This window comes from Rhinatrema bivittatum, chromosome 4 (assembly GCF_901001135.1).
Source record: "Rhinatrema bivittatum chromosome 4, aRhiBiv1.1, whole genome shotgun sequence".
In the NCBI taxonomy this organism is placed as follows: domain Eukaryota; kingdom Metazoa; phylum Chordata; class Amphibia; order Gymnophiona; family Rhinatrematidae; genus Rhinatrema; species Rhinatrema bivittatum.
In genome coordinates, this window is record NC_042618.1 from 460650545 (window position 1) to 460674682 (window position 24138).

Below are 24138 nucleotides of genomic sequence, written 5' to 3' on the forward strand. Positions count from 1 at the left end.
TGCTTCCACCGGGGCAAAACTCCTTTCACCCCGGAGCGGGTAAACGTCCAAAAGGTAATTTCTTTGCTATTTACCGGCTGCTGGGATCTTCTCTCCTTTCTCCTTCACCTCGACAGTGCACTGGGAGTGGGCCGGTTTTATGGGCCCCCGATGACGTCAGCAACCGGAAGTGCTTGCTTCCACTGGGGCAAAACTCCTTTCACCCCGGAGCAGGTAAACGTCCAAAAGGTAATTTCTTTGCTATTTACCGGCTGCTGGGATCTTCTCTCCTTTCTCCTTCACCTCGATTTGATTGTTTTTGTAATGGATTCTGTTATTGGGATCAGGATTTGTACGTCATCAGCGTATAGGAAGTGTTTTAGTTTTAGATTGGTTAGCAGTTGGCACAGGGGTAGTAGGTATATATTGAAAAGGGTGGGGGACAAGGAGGAGCCCTGAGGAATTCCTAGGGAGGAGTTGATGCGAGGGGACTCTTTGTTGTGAATTCTGACTTTGTAGCCTCTGTTGCTGAGAAAAGATTTGAACCAACTAAAGGCAGTTCCTGTTATTCCGATGTCTGCTAGTCGGGCGAGGAGGATGGAGTGGTTTACGGTATCGAAAGCCGCTGAGAGGTCAAGAAGGATTAGTAAGAAGGATTGTCGTTTGACCAAACCCATGATGAGGTGGTCAGTCAACAAGATGAGTTGGGTATTGGTAGATTAGAGTATTTTGTGATCTTCGAGATAATCCGAGAGCTGACTAATTTCTCCATAATCTTGGCTATAAAATGTAGGTTAGAAATAGGGTGGAAGTTATTAGGTTCATTGGGATCTAAGTTAGGTTTTTTTTTAGAAGAGGTTTAAGAGAGGTGAGTTTAAGGGCGTCTGGGAAGATTCCTTGTGATAAGGAGCAGTTTATGATATCAGCCAGAGGTTTGGAGATGGTGTCAGGTAGTTTAGTTGGAATTTGGTCATTGGGGTGAGTGGAGGGTTTCATTTTCTTCAACAGAGTTTGAATCTCCAGAGCGGTAGTGGGTTCAAACGATATCTCATTGTTTAAGAGATGGTAGGAGCTAGAAGAGGAGGATGGACATGGAGGTAGAAGAGTTAAGAGGTTTGAGATTTTGCTTTGGAAGAAGAGTGCCAATTCATCAGCTTTGGATTGTGCTTGGTCATTGGGAATAGACGGGACGCTGGTTTGTGTTAGATTAGATACATAGGAGAATAATGCTTTAGCGTCGAAAGCGAGGTTGTGGATCCTTTGTGCATAGAAATCTCTTTTTGATCGTAAGGTTGAATGCCTGTAGAGGTGGAGGGCAGATTTGTAAGCAGATAGTGTACTGGTGGATGGGGCCTTACGCCATTTATTTTCTGTCTGAGATTTTGTTTGAGGTTTCGTAGTTCATTTGTAAACCACAGTTGTTTTCTGTGCGAGGTAGGGTTGATTTTTTTGGTTGATAGTGGACATAGTGTATTTGCTACTGTCTCTGTGATATTGCTCCAGGAAAGGAGAGCTGAGTTGGGATTTGAGAGGTCTAAGTGAGGAAGTTCTTTGGCTAGGTGATTGCTGAGGACATCGGATGGGCATGCTCTCCTGTAGTGAAAAGAGGATTGAAGGGGTTGTGTATTGTGGGTTTCTTCCATAGTGAAGGTAGCAGAGATTAATGAGTGGTCCGACCAGGGTATCGGGGTGCATTTGGGGGTGTAAGAGTGTGTGAGGCCGGAGTTTATGAAAATAAGGTCCAAGGTGTGTCCTGCTTTGTGGGTGGGCTTGTTGATGATCTGCTTGAAGCCCATGGCTGTGTGGGAGGTGAGAAATGCCTCACAATTGGTGGTGCGTGGGATATTATCGACATGGAGGTTGAAATCCCCTAGGATCATGGCTGGGGAGTCCAGATTTGTGTGTTTTGCGATAAATTCTATAATGGGGGAGGTGTCAGAGTCAAGAAGTCCTGGTGGAGCGTAGGTGAGGAGGATTTGGAGTTGGTTGGTTTTGAAAAGGCCTAATTCAATTTTGGAATCCATTTTGGTTTGGAGTTGGGATAGTCTCAGCTCTTTTTTGGCTGCTATGAGAAGGCCACCCCCTCTTTTCTTGTGTCGGGGGAGTGAAAAGATGTCGTAAAGATGTGTGGGGAGTTGATTTATCAGGGCTGTATCTGTTGGTTTAAGCCATGTTTCCGTTATGGTGCAGATGTCAGGCTTTGGGTCAAGAAGGAAGTCGTTGAGGATAAGTGATTTCTTGGTGAGGGATTGTGCATTGAAGAGTGTTAAGGAGAATAATGCGAGGCCTAGTAGTTGAGTAAAAGGTGATGTCATGATTGGGATGAGAGACTTGGAACGTGATCGAGGTTGCATGAATTCTTTTCCAGTGGTGAGGAGACTGTGGTGTAGGGTGGGTATTGGGAATCCTGATGTCATTTTGATTTTGTTGTGATGAAGAACAGGGGATGAGTGCTGGGTGAGCCTGAATGGATGCTGGATGATTGCTGGAAGAGATGAGTGCTGGATGATTGCTGGAAGAGATGAGTGCTGGGAGAGGTTGGAGGAGACTGGAGGAATACTAGATGCCTGTGAAGATCCGGTGTAATAGTATTAAGGTAGAGGTTGCAAGCGGCGTGGAGGGCCTCTGCCCTGTGTCCTGGGGCTCACGAAGGGGCACACTAAGGGGCGCATGACGCCGCTGGGATCGCCGCAGTTTTTAAAGGTCCCTGGACGGCTCAACTCACCACGCAGCTCTCTCCCCCCAGGTCGCTTCCGTGGCTCTCCCCCTCGCCTTCCCGCTGGATTTGATCTCGGGACTCGGCCCTCTCTGTGCGGCTCACCTCGAGGTGTGAGCAGGCTCCTGCCCCAAATGGGCTGCGCCGACCGCGCGAGCCTCAGCGGCGAGAAGGTAGGCCGATCACAGGGAGGGTGGTCGCACGAAGGAAGAGGGAGGGTGCCGGGATCGCTGCGGTTTTGAAGGTCCCTGGACAGTGTCTAATAGGCCAGCTGAGTCTGAAGGGGGCGCGGCTCAACTCACCCCGTGGCTCTCTCCCCCCAGGTCGCTTCCGTGGCTCTCCCCCTCGCCTTCATGCTGGCTATTTAATGCCTGGCCATGAAAATTTGCTTCACCTCAACAATGGATTGACTACCTAGCTTGGTAGTGTGAGTTGCTGCCTTTGTCTCTTCAGCCTTGCTCAGCCCGCCTTCGTCTCTCTAACCTCACTCTAGCTATCACATCTCTAACCTCGGACGAATTAGTGGTATCGACCTCAGCCTGGATATTCCTTATCCTTGCCTGCCACTGACCATAGCCTGGACTCTTGTTACTCGTGCCTGCCACCCGCCTCCAACCTCAGCCGGACCCCGGATCTACTCTTCTGCCTGCGCCCCAGAGACTGCCACCTAAGACTTGCCAGCCCCCGAACCCAAAGGTTCAACCCGTGGGCAAAGGGGTTCGTACAGGCAAAGCTCCAGTTCAGTGTCTGTACCGTCTCCTCTGCCAGTTGGTGGTTAGGACCTAGGGGCCTCCCCTATATGTTGCATCAACCTCACCCCCAACACAAGGGTCTACAATCCTAACAGATTTATTTTGTTATGTTCTAGATTTCCAGTGACAATTATCTCCACATATTTCCCCATTTCCACTACTCTGAAACTTGGCAGAATTGGTCACCATCTCTTTAGCTTTGATACCAGGGATGGTCTCTACATCAAACCTAGACTGGCTAGTGTCCGCCTCAAATGCTCCAGCAGCACTGACCTAACAGGGACTTTAATCATTCTAAGATAAGGATTTAAGGTCCAGATGGGCTCCTTTCTGCTCTCTCTCTGCCAATATCTAACTGTTAACAGATCTTTTTATAGACACATCCTGATTTATGAGTAAAACATGTTACAAATGTTCATAAGCCTATGTCAGTAAAAGGAGATAGTAAACAAGCACGGTTCTGTTCTTATCAAAATAGCTGAATGTGATGGGGGATGAAACTGCATGGACTGGGAAAGAGACTTTGCAGTGATAGTGCCTGGCAATCTGAAGGCAGAAAAGCAATGTGACAAGGTAATAGCTAAAGCCAAAAGAATGTTGCTTCATAGAAAGAGGAATAACCTGTAAGAAAAAAAGAGGTGGTGATGCCTCACCTGGAGTACTGTGTTCAGTTCTGGAGCCCGTATCTCATATAGAAACATAGAAATGACAGCAGACATCCAAAATGGCACCGGCACTCTCGCTCTGAATACCATGGCAGTTTCTTTCTTAAGACTTTTCTGATATATTGCCTCAAATGCCCCATTCAGTCAGGAAAAGATGTGCAAGGGAGAAAACCTACCCTGGGTTTGCTCCCGACATGCCTGTGACTGGCCCGATGGATACCCACATAGTTTGAAGGGGTTTGATATCGGGAGAGGAGTTGCATCAGCTGGGAACCGTGGAGGAGGTGCAGGTTTCCTTGCCAGACTCGGATACATCTCTGTCCCTAATGTGGAGAGAGGCGCCTGCGAACCCTGCCACATGTAGGAACCCGGAAGAGAACCTGGTGGTGTCGCCTGCCAATAATGCAGGCTGCCGAAACCTCCAGGCTGGGTGTCTTTCACGGGAAGAGAAGATGTGGACACCGAGGCAGGAGTGCCCGACGAGTCTGCCAGCAACTCAGCCATGGGAGAAGACTCCAGGATGAATCTAAGGAGTTCCTCTACTCCCTTAACAACATGTCCGCGATTTTCCTTGGTTAAACCTAATCAGGTAACTTTGGACCCTTTGTGGGAGGCTATCGAAGGACTGGGGAATTTATTATCTAATCAGTTAAATTCTCTAGTGGTGAGATCAAACGATCATGAAATGCGTTTACAAGTGGTGGAAAATGTTACAAAAGCTACCTCTCAGCAGATCAATTAGGTTAAGTCAACTCTGACTTCTATCAAGTCTCTACAGGATTCCTTAGTAAAAGATAACTCATCTTTATTGAGTAAGATTGAGAACCTTGAGACCGCCATGAAAGGGAAAAATCTTCATTTTGTGAACTTTCCTAAGATACCTTCAAATCTCCAAAAGATATGTTCAAAAGATATTTAACGGAAATCCTTAATCTATCGGAAGAAGCTGTTCCACCTTTGACAAGGCGTTCTATTTACCCCCTTTGAAAAAAGGGCAAGAAGAAAATCAAGCTGAGACAGCTAAGGAAATCTTGCCAGAGTCCGTAGTAGAGCCGGTTTCACCTGCTCTAAATATTTCTGAATTTCTTGAGACATCTGATTCAGCTCAAGTCACCCCAGCGACATTGATAGTGACGTTTGCACTAGAACCTGATAGAGACTGGGTATCGAAGCTCTTTTTTAGACATAGATCAGAATCTTTTTTGAATTTGCAGGTTAGGATTTTTCCTTATGTGTCCAAGATGACACAGAAGAAGAGGAAGCAATTATTGTTCCTCAGACCCTGCAAACAGGGGCATTTTTCCCTGTTAAAATTCCCCTGCAAGAGCTACATTAAGTATAAAGAGGCTTCATATCTTTTTTTTCTTCCATCACAATTAATACAATTGCTGAGTGATAAAACTTTAACTGTAACCCTTTAAGATAATGGTGGGTAAATTTCACTGTGTCTCCCTAAATGGCTGAGTTTTTCTCTCCTTAATATATCCCCGTTAGAGGTGCTGACTTATTTTTCTGTTCTTTCTATTAGTATTTCTTATAGTGGTATTGGATCCCGCAATAGTGGACTTAATTTATGAAGTGCTGTTTCTGTTAGCATGATGCTTTTTGCTTTTGGAATGTAACTTTGTACTTCATATATTTTAGTTATTCAAGATTGTTCTTGATGTGTAAATTAATATATGCATAAATAAAAAATTAAAAAAAACAAAACAAAAAGAAATGACAGCAGAAAAGGACCAATGGTCCATGCAATATGCCCAGTAAGCTTATGTCACGCGGTCCAGGTTACCCCATGTATCAGTCAATGCTGCTTGACGTGCTTTGCTCTTGGAATTGGCCGTAGAAGCAGTCCTGTGTTTTTTCCCTAGTGTCTGTGCATCATACCCCAGACTATAAAAAACGTCATGGCTCGTGTTGGCTGTTTCTGAATCCAAATTCCTCTTTCCTTCCACCCCCCACCTCCTTTGAAGCAAAGAGAGATGCTGCAGTTGCATCAAAAGCATCAAGACTTATTGGCTTATTGGTTATTAATCCATGCCTTCTATTAAGGGTAGTAACTGCTGTTCTGTGCAGGTTACACCCATGCTTATTGGTTCCGCAGACTGTAAAAGTCAGGGCCCTTGTTGGTTGCTGACTGAATCCAATTCCCCTTTTCCCCCTGCCGTTGAAGTAGAGAATAATGTTGGAGTTGCATCGAAACTATCAAGGCTTATTGGTTAAAGGTAGTAACTGCTGCACCAGCAAGTTACTCCCATGCACGCTTCCTTCATTTCCTTTAGGACTTGGCCTTAGAAGCAGAGCTGTGCTTTTTCCCTTATGTCTGCGTATCAGTATCTCAGACCATGGAAGGCAGGGCCCTCTGTTGTCATCTGAATCCAATTCCTCTTTCACCTCTGCCATTTAAATGGGGAGCAATGTTGCGGTTGCATTAAACGCATATAGACAGGCACTTGACTGCACCATTAACTTAGTGTCTCATGACTTTTATAGAAAGTGTCTGTATGGTTATAATCATCGGTCTGATATGATTGCTGTTGCTTCAAGACCCAAATATTTTTAGAAAAATGTTTTAAATATGCAAATAAAAACTTCCCACAGGAGGTAAAGCAAAGCCAAATGAAAACCTAATGCTTACTTTCCAACTCCAAAGTATTGTCCTTGAGAGTAATTTTTCTCAGTCCACAGGAGCCAGTTTTTATTGCAGTGCTGTCTCAGTACCGGCTTCTGTGGACTGAGAAAAATTACTTTCAAGGACAATACTTTGGAGTTGGAAGGTAAGTATTAGTTTTTCATTTGGCTTTGCTTTACCTCCTGTGGGAAATTTTTATTTGCATATTTAAAAAGTTTTTCTAAAAATATTTGGGTCTTGAAGCAACAGCAATCATATCAGACTGATGATTATAACCATGCAGGCACTTTTGATAAAAGTCATGAGACACTAAGTTAAAGGTGCAGTCAGGTGCCTAGTTATATGAGCTCTTTTCTTGCAATGCATTTTTTTTTAGTAATGAGTGTTCTGCATTGTTAATCTGAGTGAATTTCTGTATACGGAATTGCTTTTTTCACTCAACAGGTTCTTATTTGTTTTGTGCAGTTGCATTAAAAGCATTAAAGCATATTGGTTAAGGGTAGTAATCTCTATGTCTTCTGCTAATAGTAGTAACCGCCGTACCAGCAAATTACCCTACTTGCTCCTCTCTCTCATTTCCATCCTCTAGCCTTTAGAGATCTACAGTGTTTATCCCATGCCCTTTGAATTCATTGACTGTTTTTATCTTCACCACCTCCTCCAGAAGGACATTCCGGGCATCCACCACCCTCTCCATGAAGAAATATTTCCTGACTTTGGTTCAGAGTCATCCCCCCTGGAGTTTCATTTCATGACCCCTAGTCCTATTATTTTCTTTCCAATGGAAAAGGTTTCCATGCATATCCAGCATGGCTCTCTGCTTCAACGGCATGGGAAGAAAGACTGATACATCACGCATTTCCAGCATAGCTCTCTGCTTCAACAGCAGGGGGAAAAAACAAAAAAAACCCAAAAAAAAACCTGATGCTTCACGCATATCCTGCATAGCTTCAATGACAGGGGTGAAGAAAAAAAGGATTCGCAATCACAAAGTGAGGAGTAGCTGGCTTGTTACGGCGGTTACTACCCCAAACCAAATGTGCCTGATACTTCACTTTCAATGCATATCCAGCATGGCTCTCTGCTTCAACGGCAGGGGAGAAAAAAACTGATACTTCACGCATATCCAGCATAGCTCCCTGCTTCAACGGCAGGGGAGAAGAAAAAACAACCAACAAGGGCTGTACAACATAGTCTAGGTAAAACAAATAAGCATGGGTGTAGCTTGCTTATCGCGGCGGTTACTACCCCTACTACCCCTAACTAATCAAGCTAGATATTTCACTTGGATGCAGCTCCATCACTGCTCTCTACATTAATGGTGGGGGTAGAAGGGGAATAGAACAAAGAGCTAAGAGAAACAGATAAGTATGAGAGAAAAAATGTGTGAAGCTTGCTGGGCAGACTGGATGGGCCATTCGGTCTTCTTCTGCCGTCATTTCTATGTTTCTATGTTTGAAGTCCATACATCATTGAAACCTTTTAGGTATCTGAAGTTCTGTATCAAACCCTGTACCCTCCTCTCTTCCAGGTTATATATATGCAGATCCTTCAGCCTCTCCTCATAGGTCTTCAGAAACAGACCCCACACCTTTTTCGTTGCCCTTCTCTGGACCACCTCCATCCTATCTGTAACCTTTTTGAGATACGGGCTCAAAAACAATAGAGAAAGAATGGAGGTGGTCCAGAGAAGGGAGAACAAAATGGTGTGGGGTCAGTATCGGAAGACTTATGAAGAGAGACTGAAGGATCAGAATATGTACACCCTGGAAGAGAGGAGGTGCAGGGGAGAGGAGGTGCAGGGGAGATATGATACAGACTTTCAAATACCTAAAAGATTTTAATGATGCATAAACTTCAAACCTTTTCTGTTGGAAAGGAAACAGTAGAACTAGGGGTTATGAAATGAAACTCCAAGAGAAAATATTTCTTCACGGAAAGGGTGGTGGATATAAGAATGCCTTTCCAGAGGAGGTGGTGAACACAAAAACAGTCAAAGAATTCAAAGGGGCATGGGATAAACACTGTGAACATAAGAACATGCCATACTGGGTCAGACCAAGGGTCCATCAAGCCCAGCATCCTGTTTCCAACAATGGCTAATCCAGGCCATAAGAACTTGGCAAGTACCCAAAAACTCTGGATCCTTAAAGGGTGGAAGACGGAAAAAAAGAAAAGGGTGCATGGGGATAACTTGCACGGTGGCAGTTACTACCCTTAACAGAATGCATAGGGATTACTACCCTTAATCAATAAGCCTCGATGCTTTTGATGCAACATTGCTCTCCGCTTTGATGGTGAGAGTGGGGGAAAGGGGAATAGGATTCAGCAACAACCAACATGGGCCCCGACTTTTATGGTATGGGGCACTAAAAGGCAGACATAAGGGAAAAGGCATAGGACTGCTTCTATGGCCAAGTCTAAAAGCCAAGCACATCAAGCAGCATTGTCGGAATTTTCAAGAAGGCTTGGGGTAACCAGCACGAAGCGGCAATTAATACCATAAGAAACTTGCTGGGCAGACTGGTTGGACCATTTAGTCTTTTTCCACCATCAATACTATGTTACTAAAATGCTCGGGAAGGAATGAACAGAAAGTTTGGTCAAGTGTATGGGCATCAATGTGGTCTGGCTGCCCTGAGAAATCGTTGTGCACTACATTTCTAAGCAAGATAAGCACACTTACCTGCACAGCCTTGCAACCTCGACTCCCAGGTTGCTGTCTTGCATCAGGGGTGTTTCACTTAATACTCTACATCTTGAATTTGTGCTTCAGATGTCTCTGGAAAAATTCCCCTTATAATATCCACTATAAAACACATCTCCTTGACATTAAGAACAGGCTAAGATAATAGTCCTGTGTCTTCCAATGCTTTCAGAGGCATCTTAATCAGACTTCTGTAAAATATCTGGCTAACTGCCGGCTCATCCTGTTAATAACATTCACTGAATATTTCTTCCACCTACAGACCCAAGGATACATATAAGTGCTGTGGCTCTCATATTATTTTGGAATATAATCTCTTGATCAGGCATGGATATGAAATGTTACTTTACTCATTATCCAAGAGACAAAAAACACCAGGCAAGATATCCATAACAATTCAGCAGCCTGAAGAGGCTTACAGTTACTTTGACAAGTAGCAGGGCAACCTTCCTAATCCTTCTGCATTCAGTGTATCACCGTTAACTTGACTGAGAGATGTAGCGCACACTGTTTATTGAATAGTTTTATAGACCATTTGCCTGGGCTCAAAAACAGATCGCCCTAGGCAGTGTACAAATTTCCACATCAAAGCAATATATAAAGTAGAAAAAATGACAACCACATCATAATAAAAGTACATAAATGCAAAAGCATGACTGTGAGAGGGCAGAGCCTTGCCTACCTTTTTCGTTTCCATTTGCATAATGGGGAGGCTTGTTCTTGTCGATGCTGTTAAAGCTCTGACTTCTACGGTTTAGATTGGAAGCTCCCTGGACCTTGGCACTGCTGCCTGCAGCCTGCACCCTTGAGGGTCCCGGAAGCCTGGAACGGAGAAGATACTAAGTTATTTTACTGGGCAGGACAAAAAAGCAAACCACATTGGGTAAGCAGTTCTGGACAAAATTCTTTTTTCGATCAGAAATTAAATGAAGGAAGGGACTGTGCTGCCACAGTAATGAACAGAGAACTGGAGCCGGGACGACTGCTGCATGCAGCACCGAACTTGCCAGTTTGATGCAATTAGTATAGACAAGTTTAACGAGGCTCACATGTCAATACTGATTTTCTGCAAATAAGCATCAATGGTAATGCATAAAAACACAATCTGTTAACAACTGCAAAGTAAATTACCCTAGCACATCGCTATCTTCTGAAACTGGATAACTGTATCTGTTCAAGCATAGTGTAAGGCCTAACCTCTCATTTCTAAGACCTACAGTCAAGAACACTACCAAAATGCTCATAATAATTTTAAAATACAGCCCCACCAAATTGAAGTTGTTCAGATTTACTAAAACTGACTCCATGTGAGAATATTAAATGGCACTTGTAAATACACATTCAATAAATATATAGAATCTTCCAAAAAATATAAAGAAAATCAATGCACTAGATTTCATTTTCAGGTAAGAGTAAACAAAACACCCAAAAGAACCCTGTGAGTCGCTTTTCTTGCACAATCTGTAATCATGCATCTTTTGGCCATGGACTGAATATCCTGTGAAGTCTGAAAGGGAAAAAAAATTCCAGTGAAAATGAATAAATCATGCAAGCTGCAAATATTAAGGTTTGAGGGGGAAAATCCCTGGGTGCTTTCTGAACAATATTTCCCCTTTTCCAAACCTCACAGGAACTTAAAACTCTGGACAAAGGATGCGCAGTCTCCAAATGTGAGACCAATGCACTAAGCTGCTCCAATGCTCGCAAATGTATTAATGTGCCCTAAAACCACAAATAACGCACGCTATTCATTTGAGAGTATTTGTGCGCATTATTTTGCTACCACTAACATCAGCGCAACATCTATGCAAAACAGGCAATGAGCCAAATAATTATGCAAAGCAGCTCATTACCTATAATCACACAGCTAAATTATGTGTGTTAAAATGCAAGAATGTTAACACAGAGCCATTAATCACAAGAAACGTAACTGTACCTCTGGAAGTATTCTTACAATTTTTGCCATAATGACAGTGTAATCAGAAGAATTTTAATATATGCTATTTCTCACCAAAGTGATTTGCATGTGATTGGCATGAGTCATTAATATGCAATAATGACCCAAGTTACTGCAGTTTAGCACATCGACCTCCATGTCAGCAAACTGACTCCCAGGCTTTTTTTCTTAAACACTTTTTTCCCCTACTTTTGTCCAAAGTCACATCTGAATCTTAGTGTACTGTATGGCCCAAAAACCTTGCCCAAGAGTATTTGAACTCCATACCACCTTGGAAGTAACACAGAATCAGAGGAAAATGATGGCAGATACTGAAAAGACCAATTGACCCACTCAGTCTTCCCCTCTGGTTCCCTACAACTCTGGGTAGATCATATGTGGTAATAATTCCTACCGGTATATTCAAACCCAGAGCTGGTTTTTGGGTTGGGTGACTTGTCTGTTGCACAGGGCACCAAGCACCCCATCCTGGTTTAGATGAAGGAAGAGCTAGGGGGTCCCTCTTCCGACAGGGCTGAAGAAGAGGCGCTGCCCACACTGCTGCTATCCCCTCTGCGGGGCACAGAGGAGTTGCTGCTGAGTGCAGCTGTTTCCCCCGCAGCTCGGTGGGGCTGATCTGCTGTGGCTGCCAACAGAAGGGCTGCGCTGGGGCCTGGAATTGCAAACGCTGCTTCCTGCCACTGAGCGCCTCTCTCTCTCTCTCCCCCATGCGGTAACCGTTTGAAATGAGAGAGAGAAGCCACCGGCAGAAAACAGATTAAGGAGTGCCAGGCCTTCAGCTTTCCCGTCGGCGGGGCAGGGCTGAGACAATAATGGCAGGCAACAGCAAGGAGAGAGCGATGGAAGAAGAGGTGGGGGGAGCAAGGATGGAAAAAGCGAGGATGGGAGAGAAACAGCAGGAGGTGGCAATGAGAGAAGATGGCATTTTGCACAAGGGCTGAGGGGAGCCAATTTCAGTTTTACTATATAGGGCACCGGTTAACCTAAAAACCAGCCATGTCCAGACGAACACGAGCTTCCCCCTCTATCTCCTACCCATGGCCAAACCCTGCCACTATGCTCGCCTCCATGACCTCCAATGCCATCATCTTGGATTTCTACAAGACTAACACCCAATCCACATCACCCTCATTTTTTTTTTTTTTTTGCAGTAAAACTGTACAGAAATACTTTTAGTATCCCTTTCATCACTGTCTGTACACAGATTCATACATTTATGCATTCAGACAATTTCAATATTTTGTATCTGTTGGAAAACCAGTAATTGTGTTTCTATTAGCAATACATACTTGCATCAGGTAAACAGTATGTTCAGGTAATACAATTTCTCTCTATAATCGTTTAATTCCATAAAATCAAAGCTTATTACTGCAGCCCACACTGATGATTTGTCTGTATTCTGCTGCCACCATCTGACACTTAGTAAGAACTGTTTTATGAGACTTTCGCTACTTAAAGCCAGTGCAACTGCACGGTTTTCCTCACTGACCTGACGACGGGAGCAGAGTCACAGATTTTCTTCTTCAATTGAACGCTCTCACCTACAGTTTGTTTGTGGACCCCAGACATTTCTGGCAGCTCTGTGCCCAGCATTCCTCCCTCCATCCCAGCATGCCCTGTGTACTTTCCCCACTGGACCTTTGCAGGTAAATGGTTAAAAGCAGCTGGAGACCAATTAAAAAAATCCCGCCACAATCGCCGTACAAAACGGCACCACCGGGCAAGGATTGCTTTCGGCGCCCCTTCCCTTTCAGGCTGGCGTGCCCTGCCGACCTGAATTCAGACTGTAAGCCCTCTGGGACAGGGACCTACCGACCGTACCTGAATTGGTAACGTGCCTTGAGCTCCGATTTGGAAAGGTGATTAAATCCAAATCCAAAAGGGTGACCTGGTGCCCAGGGCGGTGTCCCTCCTTGCCCACTCCTCCCTGCCTCTCTGCAACACAAGCATGGCAAAGCTAATGGGACAGGCTAACCATTTTATATTTTCCAAGTGCATCTGCTTTCGCTGTTGGACTTTAGTGCACTAACAGCTATCTCATGCCCTTTAATAATAGGTAGAAGTATAAATTCATCATATGCTAACAGTAATGTTGTCATCAGATGGGTCAGAACAAGCATACATTGGGCAATCTAATAAGTAATGCAAAAAAAGGGACAGAATTTCAAAATACTACACTGCAGGAAGGTTTTTGTCTGACATTTTTAATACAAGCTGAAGTCTTCCAATTTGTTAAGGTTTGATGGGTAGCACAAAGACAGTGCTTATTTAGGGGCCGATGCAGTATAGTGCGCTCAGCCTAGCGCACAGCTTCACCTGCGGTTGGACGTGTGGTTTGGATGCACTAGAATAACTCCCGATGCAATAATGGGATTAGCGCATCCAAACAGTGTCAAAACCAGCAGGCAGCTAATAGCGCTCATCACATGTAAATGCCATATAGATGAAGCTATTAGCTATTACCTCCTATGCAAAAAATGACCGTGCGCCTCACACGCACGTTTTAACTCGCAAAAATTAACGCCAGCCTTAAAGCTGGCATTGCCTTGACGTGCCCCAAGCCTGCTTTTCAGTGGTTCCTCCTACTTAATATCATCACGATACTAAGCTGGAGGAACCACAGAAAGCAGCATCAGGTAAAAGCAAGTCTTGACGGCAGTCAGTTTAGGAAATGGACGTTCAATTTATGAGCATCCATCTTCTTAACTCGCGTGCAGCCATGTCTCCTGGGCACCCAAATGACAAGGTTGCGCTAGGGACGCACAACTGATCCCTAGCACCTCCTTTTTAGCACGGCACCTCATTAAAATATTGAAGCGCGAACCCAGGTGGATGGGCGCGCGTTAGTAAAACAGGCGCTCAATACGAGCACCCGTTTTCTACGCCCTTTTATCGCATCGGCCCCGCGGCATGTTGCAAATAGAAGTTTAGTCCATGAAGTATCTTCGTGGCTCCTGCTGGCTGGCAGCCTGCCCCCACTCCAGCCTCCCAGCAGAGCCCGGAGCGGCCTTGTCCTTGCTCGGCAGCTGCATGCATTCCACATCCTTTGTTGTAACCCCAAAAATTCTTGCAATCATTTGTTCCCCCCCCCACACACACCTCCCCACCTTGAAGAATGCTCTAAAACAAACTTCATAATCCATTTGCTTTCTCTCATTACCCTAACCTGACAGGCAGCTGGATTCCTGCAATCGTCCATCAAATGTAATGAAAGGGGAAGGCAAGCAGAAAGCTGCAAACTGCTGGGTTCTGCCACTATTGCAAGCACCTAAGTGCAAGAGCTCGGCAGGAGAGACCAAATTAATCACGAAACCACTTGTCTCCATGTTCCTCGTTTTGATTCTGCCTTTTTTTCACATTAATCTATTTTCCAGACTCCGCAAGTTGGCCCATTTTGGCTTTCCGGTCCCAGTCCTCAGGACTCTCAACCAGGCCTGGATTTCAAGATAACCACAACAGGCAAATGCACAGGGTTTCTACCCCATGTACGCAAATCCACCTCCTGGCTACCAGATCTGTTGGAGAGTCCCAAGCAAGGGGCTAATCTCTGATATCGCATCAGGAAGATGCTGCTTGAAGAGGGGGTCGGATAATTATCTAGCAGCCAGACCCACACTTGCTGCGCGACGAGACAGCCTGGGAGAATAGTCCGCAATGAAAGGAAGGTTTGACTGGAGCAAAAGCAAGTGCTATCCCGAGCTATCATCAGCAGGGCAACTTTCAAACTGTCCGCACTTTCTGCCAGTGGGCCTTGCCCCCATTTTCAAAGCGGAAGCCCACACGCATTCTCACTTGGAAAACAGCCGCAGGCACACTGTACGCCCGGACACCTGCACCTGCTTTCTGTGGGGGTGGAATTTTGCTGGAAAAGTCTGTGCAAGGATTTGATACTGCCAACTACGCATGTCCTTTCCTCTCTCTCTCCACCCCCCCCCCCCCCCAACGCTTCCTCTCAGTGCCGCTCGAACTCCACTTTTACACGCGTGGAGGGGGTGGGTAATTTTCGGACAGCCGCGTCACCCATGGAAATGCCTTTGAAAATTGTTCTCTGTAAGCTCGGCCGATGTTTCTCGTGTTAAGTTAGAACCCAGTAAAGCCCATTACTGTCCACGGCTTCAGCTTCATGTCAGTGTTTCCAGTAACTGAGGATTCGGACTGTCTGATTCAGCCTTTTCCGGTGACTAAGCTTCCTGATAAGGGGCTCTGCAAAATGTTTGAATTGACTCCAAACTGTTTCCCTGTCCAAAGAACACTTTTAAACATTGCTAAGTGGCCTACTCATCATGTCCGCAGAGGAGAGAGCTGCCAAAACTTTTCCAATAGTAAAACCTGCATCCATAAACCAAATGTGCACCGTTTTACTGAGTGGCTGCCCTGCCTGAGGAATAAGACCCCCACATTCATGAACTCAAGGAGAGGAGTGCAGTAAATTAGAGATGTCAACTGACCTAGTAGTCTTTTTTTGACTGGTTGCAATTCCACTGTGATTAGACTGAGATGCATATCTGGCTGCCAGACTGTATGAGAAGAGACAAAGAAATGAAATTAAAGGGATTCATTTGGAAATGCACAGAAAACACACGGCTTACCGGCAAACTACGAGGTGAGAAGATGGATACAACTTAGGTATGCATTCAAAACAAAAAAACTCACATTAACATTCATATTATGGATTAATGCAAAATGAGCTGTTGAAGAAAATACATTAACAGGTGATAAATACAATGCACACAGAGACGCAGACACCATGATGATTTGGCGACACTGGATAAGGACCACCCTTCCCCCTATCTTGTTACACAGTGATTACAACTGAAAAACAAATTGGGGTTTTTTTTGTCTGTAGTTATCTTAAACCACATATGAGCTACACACTCTAATTAATAGTCTGCACCTCTGTATCCATTCTAAAAATTAGGCAATCAGGACAGCATTAATTATTGTTAATTATGAACCATTTGGGGTTCAAACTTCTAGGGCAGAACCAATGCAGCAAACCGATCAGGCTTTTGACACAGGGTGAATGGGAAAAAAAGTTTCACATCTCCTTCTGGTATCTCACCTAATTGTTGATTGCAAAACTTTTATTACCCTATTATCTTTCACGTTCTCTGCTGACTGCAAGGAATTGCTTTCAAGACATCAGCACTTGAATTCTAGGCATGCCAATAAAGTAAGAAAAAAATAAAAAGCTGAACGGAGAGCTTCCAGAAAACTTTGGAAGAGAGTTTAGAATTTTTTGTCCAACTCCCAACTGTGTCAGGATTTTTAATCCGTGTAGCAGCAGTCCTAAACTCGTGAACCCAGCATGCTGCTACAGAAGCAAGTTGAGCTTTGAAGCATGGAACTTAAAAGGAATAATCTTTGTTCTTAACTGATGCTGTACTGAAACTATCTATCCCTCTTGCCTGCTTTCAAGAGCTACAACAAAGAAATACAATCACAGTCCATTTAAGCTAAGCTAAAGTCTTTAGCCATCTTCCTAGTATCTTGCTTCTCCTATACATTCCCATGGAATACAGCTGGCTGATGTCACGCCGTTTCATGTTCAGAATCTCTAGCAGTTAAATGCATTCTGTTGGCTTCTGGTTTGCTTAAGATAGCGACTCCCTTCTCGGTCTTGGAAGCACACTTAAACATATGCATATACATGAGATGTATCTGCATACATTGGAGACACGCTGGGGTACATTTTAAAAGACAGCACGCGCACGAACAAAAGTACGCTGGATTCTATAAGATACACGCGGCTACGCGTATCTTATAAAATCCGGGGTTGGTGAGCGTAAGGGGGTGCACATTTGTGTAACTTGCGTGCGCTGAGCCCTGCGCGCGCTGCCTGTTTCAACCCCACCCCCACCCCCCCCGCACCTTCCCCTACCTAACCCACCCTCCCGGTCCTATCTAGCCCCCCCCCACACACACACACCTTTATCTGAAAAGTTACTACTGCCTCTGGGCAGTAGTAACCTACGCGTGGCAGGCCCCGACACAGGCCGCTGTGTCGGGGCACTCGGCCACACCCCCGGATCGCCCACACGCCGAACACAGCCCGATCCGAAACCACGGCTCTTGGCCACGCCCCCGACAGCCCCTTTTTGCAAGCCCCGGGACTTACGCGCATCCCGGGGCTTGCGCACGCCGCCGAGCCTATGCAAAATAGGCTCGGCGCGCACAGGGGGGGGGTTTAAAAGGTACGCGCGCGTAACCCTTTTAAAATCCGGCCCAGTGTATGCAAATCTACCTTGTCCATCTTCATTATGGTGTGTCTCCAGGAATGGGTTGGGAAAAACACCGGTTTGACATATTCAATATTCTCTTATTTGGCTCCTGATTTTTGATGCATAGAAGAAATTTGGTAGAATTCTGTTCAAACAAGCTTCGAGGGGCATCTCTGCATGCCAACATACAGGAATCTAAGATTGCATGCTCTGGCCCAACTTGAAGTGTCCTTAAAGGACTGGAGTTAGATGAGAGACATGAAGTTGAGTATTCTGGCATGAAAGAACAGTGTCAACATGGATGGCAACTCGTCATCACATTCTGTACATAGGGCACGGTATCAGCAGACATGCCAACTGCAGAATAGAAAAGGACCAGTTCGCAGAGGGATGCTGTAGCTTAGACTTCGAGAGATCTACTGCATCTCTCTCAACATAAATCAAGCAAAGATTAAAATAAAAAATAATCTGAACCCCATTTACATGAATGAAAAAAAATGTCAGAGTGCAAAATAAAAATGAAAAGTAAAAAGTGCACAAAAAAAGCAAGCAGAAGTGAAACAAAGAAATCCAACACAGAATTGCTTGAAGAACAGAGTAATTGAAATCATCACTAATTTTGCTATCAAAATCCTGGAGATGGGCCTAATTCTTTACACTAATTCAATTTGCTTTGAATCTGTGAAAATTGAATGCATTTTCTCTAGGTATGATCTGGAGCCAGAGGACTGCAAGGAATTCGAGCTGGTCCTTCCAAGTGTCAACGACGCTGCACTCCCTGCCCTCTGAGGACTCTTGAATATTACAGCACATTCCACCCCCTGTCTGTTCACAGGGATCCCTCAGCGGTTCTAAACTCACAACTAATTTGGGTGATCATAACTACCCTTGCAAACCATGGCTGGCCAAAAGGTTCATGACTCATAGCATAATACAAAACTCTCAAACTTCAGACTGGGTTAGCTGTACTGAAAGCACTTACTCTTCAGGGTAATTGAAAGCAGCAGGAAATCATTTGTTTTACTATATATTCTGCATAAGATTTATGTTGTTTTCATGACAATGGAATTAAAGAGAATACAGTTTGCATTAATGTGCACTTTCTCCTTCAAGATGAAATCCCATCTATACTAATTCCTTAGGAAGATCTTAAGTACGCTGACCTCGCAGGAAGCAGCTATTCTGTGTGAGGTTTATTTTGTGGCCCAACAGTTCTCCTCCTGCTCCTTTGGACTTGCAACTCAATGGGAAGCAACCTCTGCTGAGTTATGGCACTATTAGCCTTTATTCACAACTACCCTGGGTGGGGGGAGGGTCTGCTATTTTATATCCCTACTAAAGTCAATTAGTCCAGTTATTGCAGTGATGGTCCTTCACCAGGGGCCAGAGCATGCGGTTCCTTCTGGAACATGGTAAAGCAGAAGCTCCAGCTGCCATTAGGTGTCACTGCTGTGCGAAGACTCAGGGTTTCTTTCACCCTCTGAAGGAACCACAAAACCGCAGCCAATCTGGGAGCACAGTAAGTATGTTTGAATTATCATTCATTCGGTAAACACACAGTAAAACGCACGTACAACTCTCAGAGTTAAAAGCAGAATTCTTATGGATCTGCACAAAATTTATAGAATAACTCTAGTCTAAAAATAATATTTACAAAATTGTAAATGACTCTTGATATCATACCAAAAAAACTAATGTCGGCAGTGAACAGACTTGACAGATATCTCCTGCCAAGGCTAGAGCAGTCTTCATTTTACATTGGCTTCTGTTTAATTTATTTAACTTTCTTACTTCTGCTTCATTTTCCATTGATCAATGTACCGCTTAATTTTTTCACTACTTACTGCTCCCCTGGAGCAGAAGTAGTTTGCGCGTACTGGCCGACTGCCAGGGCGCACTTCCCCAGGACAGCAGCTAATGGCCGCTGTCCCAGCTGGCCTCCCATCCCACCCTGCCCAGACCATGGTCCCCCCGGCCCACCTCCTTTTCAGGGTCCAGCAATTATGCACATATCACATACGTGGCAGGACCCTTTTGAAAATGCGTGCAGCGTGCACAGGGCCCAGCCAGACGCGTGACGATATTTGCGCAAGTGGCCAATTTAAAATTTGGCCGTTACTGTTGTAAGGATCCATTCCCAAGTGCTCTTCCAACCTGCATATGGCGCTGAAGGTTTCCTGGATTATCTGGCCTATTCCTCCTAGATCTGTGTTTCCTGCTTCCCTCTGATGGCCATCTTGGTTCCTAAAAAAACTTGTATTTAGCCACCCAGTATATAGTAATAAGGATATTCACCGCAGTAACTAAATAATGTAATGAATATCTTGGTTCCTGATCTATAGTTTTGAATAAAGATTATTAATAAATTGCATTGAGAAATATAAATAAAATGCTTTCTTGACAGACACTACTATCTATATTCATTACATTATTTAAACTTGTATTTATACCGAGGCATTTTCACCAGTCAGTTACCAAAGCTTGGTCCTACTTTCTGGTCCTCGTACTCTTGCTCAATTCCTTCAGATTCTACTTTCTGTGCTCCTGCTTGTTCTGCCCTCCTGAGTTCCTGGTTACCTGGTTCATTCTTGCTCCCTGCCCTGCTCCAGGCCTCTTGCTCACTTTTCGTGCTGGGGTGTAACCCCACTTTTCACGCCTTGCTAGCCACCAGCACCAGAGAGCTCAACCTGAAGGTGGCTGGCCTAAGCAGAAATCCCTCTACCGTTGGTGGCTTGGATTTGACTCTCCTGTCACTCAGCTGCTCGTTTCTCGGGCAACTCATGAACGACAACCATCACAAATGTAAGACACTCTGAAAAGGATGCCATATAAAAGCTAAAATTATTATTATTATTACTCCTGCAACTGGGCACATCAACCTTGGACCGGCAACACCATGGAATGACGACATCCCCACATCCCATTCCCCATCTACTGCAGAGGGCAGAACAGCTGGCATTACTGCTTTCCTGCTCCCAGCATGCAACAGATGTGAATTCCAGTAGGAGCACGTTCATTCTCAAGTATTTTAGCCCCCAAAATACCGTGTCTGTATCTTGCCTAGACTGTAAACTCCAGAGAAGGGACTGTCTCTTATGCATACCTGTACACTTTAGAAATGATAAATTGTAGCAGTAGAGATATGATTCATATTCACTCTAATAATTTGATATATTTATAAGTCCAACTTTAAGAAGAACTTGATCTCCATCAGGCTACCATATGATTTGAGAAGACTTTTCCAGGGTTGAATGAAAATTCCTCCAGGTAAGTTGACTTCTATTTTTTTCATTTGCTTTTACATTCTAAAAGGTGAATTTCAAAAGGGATGCGCACACCAAAATCAGGAGATATGTGCGCATGTAGGACATGCACGTATTCACCCGATTTTAAAAAGTGTCTAGAGGCACGCAAATCTACCAATACGCGAATATCTCATTTCAAACAAAAAAGGGTGTGGTGTAGGCGTGGCATGGGTATTTCAGGGTGACGCCAAGAGATGTGTGCGCAAGTATTTATATGCCTGGGCGTGCGCCCTGGTCCAATGCCACATTACTTTACTTCTGTTAGTGACAGTGTAACTTGCAAAAACAACGAAGCATCCCTGAGGGGTTTAAGGGGTCTGGGGTAACCGGGGGCAGTGCGCTAAAGAACCAAGGTGTTTGGAGGACTTAGCCCTACTGTGGGTGAACTGGTGGATGAACTGGTCATGGCATTGATGCATGACAGTTATAAAATTCCCCCACATGTACAGCTGTGTGCACCCACTGGTTAAATTGTGTGCACACATACGCGCGCCTAGACTGTTTTGTAACATACGCGCATTGGTGTGCACGTTATAAGATTACCGCACGCTGGGCTCGTGCTGACATAGATGCATACCTATGCGCCGGCACACCCATTTGAAAGTTACCGTCCCTATGTCTACCTGTCTCATTTTAAAATTGTGAAATCTGACTTCTGATGCAGTAACTTACTAGGAAGGAGGAGGTGCTTTGTCTTTCTATGAGGCCTGTCCACTCTACCTCTCACCTAGGGCATTAACTGGCTAAAATGGAGCCTTGCTTTGTCACCCCCTCCCCTTATTACAACCTTGCCCTCACCCACCCACCCCCATTTCTTATTTTTCCAGAGCAAAGATTCAATTTTTATAGCTATACCCAATTAGATAAATGGTCTCTGTCTTTAATTAAACCACACCTATTAACCCACCTTGTGACTTTAAAATCTCTTCCCTGATTCCCCAAACAATTTACTGTCTGTCTGACCTAGACTGAATTCCACAGAACAAGGAGTCTCTCTTATGTGTATACACTCAGCTCTGGAGACGTCTGGTAGTACTATATATACATGTTTTAACAGTAGCAGTAGTATGAAAGAAATTAACATATCTCTCCAGTACTGATGGACCTTCACTTGCTTCCAGAAGAATGGAGGATTAACTATAAAATTGCTATGCTTACTCCCAAATTGATGGCATCTACTAACCTGCCTTGGGAAAAAGCAATGTTAAGGACATACAATCACACTAGAACATTGCATTCCTCCCAGAGAGCTCTTCTGGATGTTCCCTCTATCCATCAAGCTAGGCTCTGTGAGACAAGGGACCCTACACTGCAGGCATGGCCTTGTAGTTTTGATTCCTCTATGAAAAGCAGGCCTAAAAGTCCCTCTGTACAATGGGGCAAAACCCAGCCTGGATCAATCTGCCATTGGACTCAATCTTTTCAGGACAATCTTAGTTCTAAGCAGCTCAATGAGTTGGCCTTGAAGGATTTGACGCAGCCACTGTTCTATAATAATTACATATATGGCTTTTAAAGGACATGCTCTTAAAGGACATGCTCCACCTTAACCAGAGTGGAACCAGGCTGCTGGTGCTAACTTTTAAAAAGGAGATAGAGCTGATTTTTTAAACTTGAACAAGGGGGAAAGCCGACAGTCACTCAGCAGTGCATGGTTCAGAGAGATGTATCTTCGAAGGATACCAATGAAGCAGGAGAGTTAGGGCATCCCAATACAGAGGTTCCAATAAAAGCAAAAGTAGTCCAAGTGCATTTAAGGAAAGAATATCCTGAGCTAAAGGATTCCAAATTATCCCTGCCAACTGAAAAGCAGGTTGCTAATATAAACAAAAAAAAAAACTTTGAAATGTCTGTATGCCAATGCCAGAAGTCTAAGAAGTAAGATGGGAGAGAGAATGTATATCAGTGAATGATGAGATAGACTTAACTGGTATCTCAGAGACCTGGTGGTAGAAGGATAACCAATGGGATAGTGCCATTACAGGGTACAAATTATATTGCAATGATAGGAAGGGGCAACTTAGTGGAGGTGTCGCATTTTATGTCTGGGAGGGCATAGAGTCGAACAGGACTAAATGCTCAGTAGAACCTATATGGATAGAAATCCCATGTATTTTGGGTAAGAGTATAGTGATAGGAATATACTATCATTCACCTGGCCAAAATGATCTGATAGATGATGAAATGCTAAGAGATCAGGGAAGCTAACCAATTTGGCAGTGCAGAAATAATGGGAGATTTCAATTACCCCAATAATGACTGGGTAAATGTAACATCAGGACATGCTAAAGAGGTAAAGATCCCGGATGGAATAAATGACTGCTTCATGGAGCAATTGGTTTAGGAACCGACAAGAGAGGGCACTACTTTAGATCTAATTCTTAGTTGAACAGAGGATTTGATGGGAGAGGTAACGGTGGTGGAGCCACTTGGCAACAGTGATCATAAGATGATCAAATCTGAACTAATGGCTGGAAGGGGGACAATATGTAAATCTACAGCTCTAGCACTAAACTTTCAAAAGGGAAACTGATAAAATGAAGAAAATAGTTACAAAAAACTTAAAGATGCAGCTGCAAAGGTTATAAGTGTACAACAGGCATGGACATTGTTTAAAAATACCATCTAAAGAGTACAGTCCAGATGTTTTCCATGCATTAAGAAAGTTGAAAGCAAGGCCAAACGATTATAGGCATGGTTAAAAGGTGAGATGAAAGAGGTTATTATAGCCATATAAAATCTTCCTTCAAAAATTGGAAGGAGGGTCCAATTGAAGAAAATAGGAAAAAGCATAAGCATTGTCAAGTTAAATGTAAAACACCGATACAACAGGCTAAGAGAGTATTTGAAATGAAGTTGGTCGTAGAGGCAAAAACTCATTAAAAAAAATTGTAAAAATATATCCAAAGCAGGAAAACTGCAAGGGAGTCAACTGGACTATTGGATGATTGAGGAGTTAAAGGGGCTCTTAGGGAAGATAAGGCCATCATGGAAAGACTAAATTAAGTCTTTGCTTCAGTGTTTACTAATGAGGATTTTGGGGAGATACCAGTTCCGGAGACGGTTTTCAAGGGTGATGATTCTGATGTACTGAACCAAATCACGGTGAACCTGGAAGATGTAATAGGCCAGATTGACAAACTAAAGAGTAGCAAATAACCTGGACCAGATGGTGTGCACCCCAGGGTTCTGAAAGAACTCAAAAAT

The 24138-nt window shown here is 44.1% G+C and overlaps 1 protein-coding gene across 7 annotated transcripts in view; it reads right to left on the reverse strand.

The window, feature by feature from the left end:
* The window catches only part of NAV3 (neuron navigator 3), a 971329-nt gene that overhangs the window by 269786 nt on the left and 677405 nt on the right, over positions 1–24138 (reverse strand). For all 7 annotated transcript variants that reach the window (XM_029597136.1, XM_029597134.1, XM_029597135.1 and 4 more), the window contains 2 exons: positions 15854–15922; positions 10131–10270 (listed from right to left, as the gene is read on the reverse strand). In XM_029597136.1, coding sequence (XP_029452996.1) covers positions 10131–10270; positions 15854–15922 — 209 coding nt within the window. The remainder of the gene's footprint in view (positions 1–10130; positions 10271–15853; positions 15923–24138) is intronic.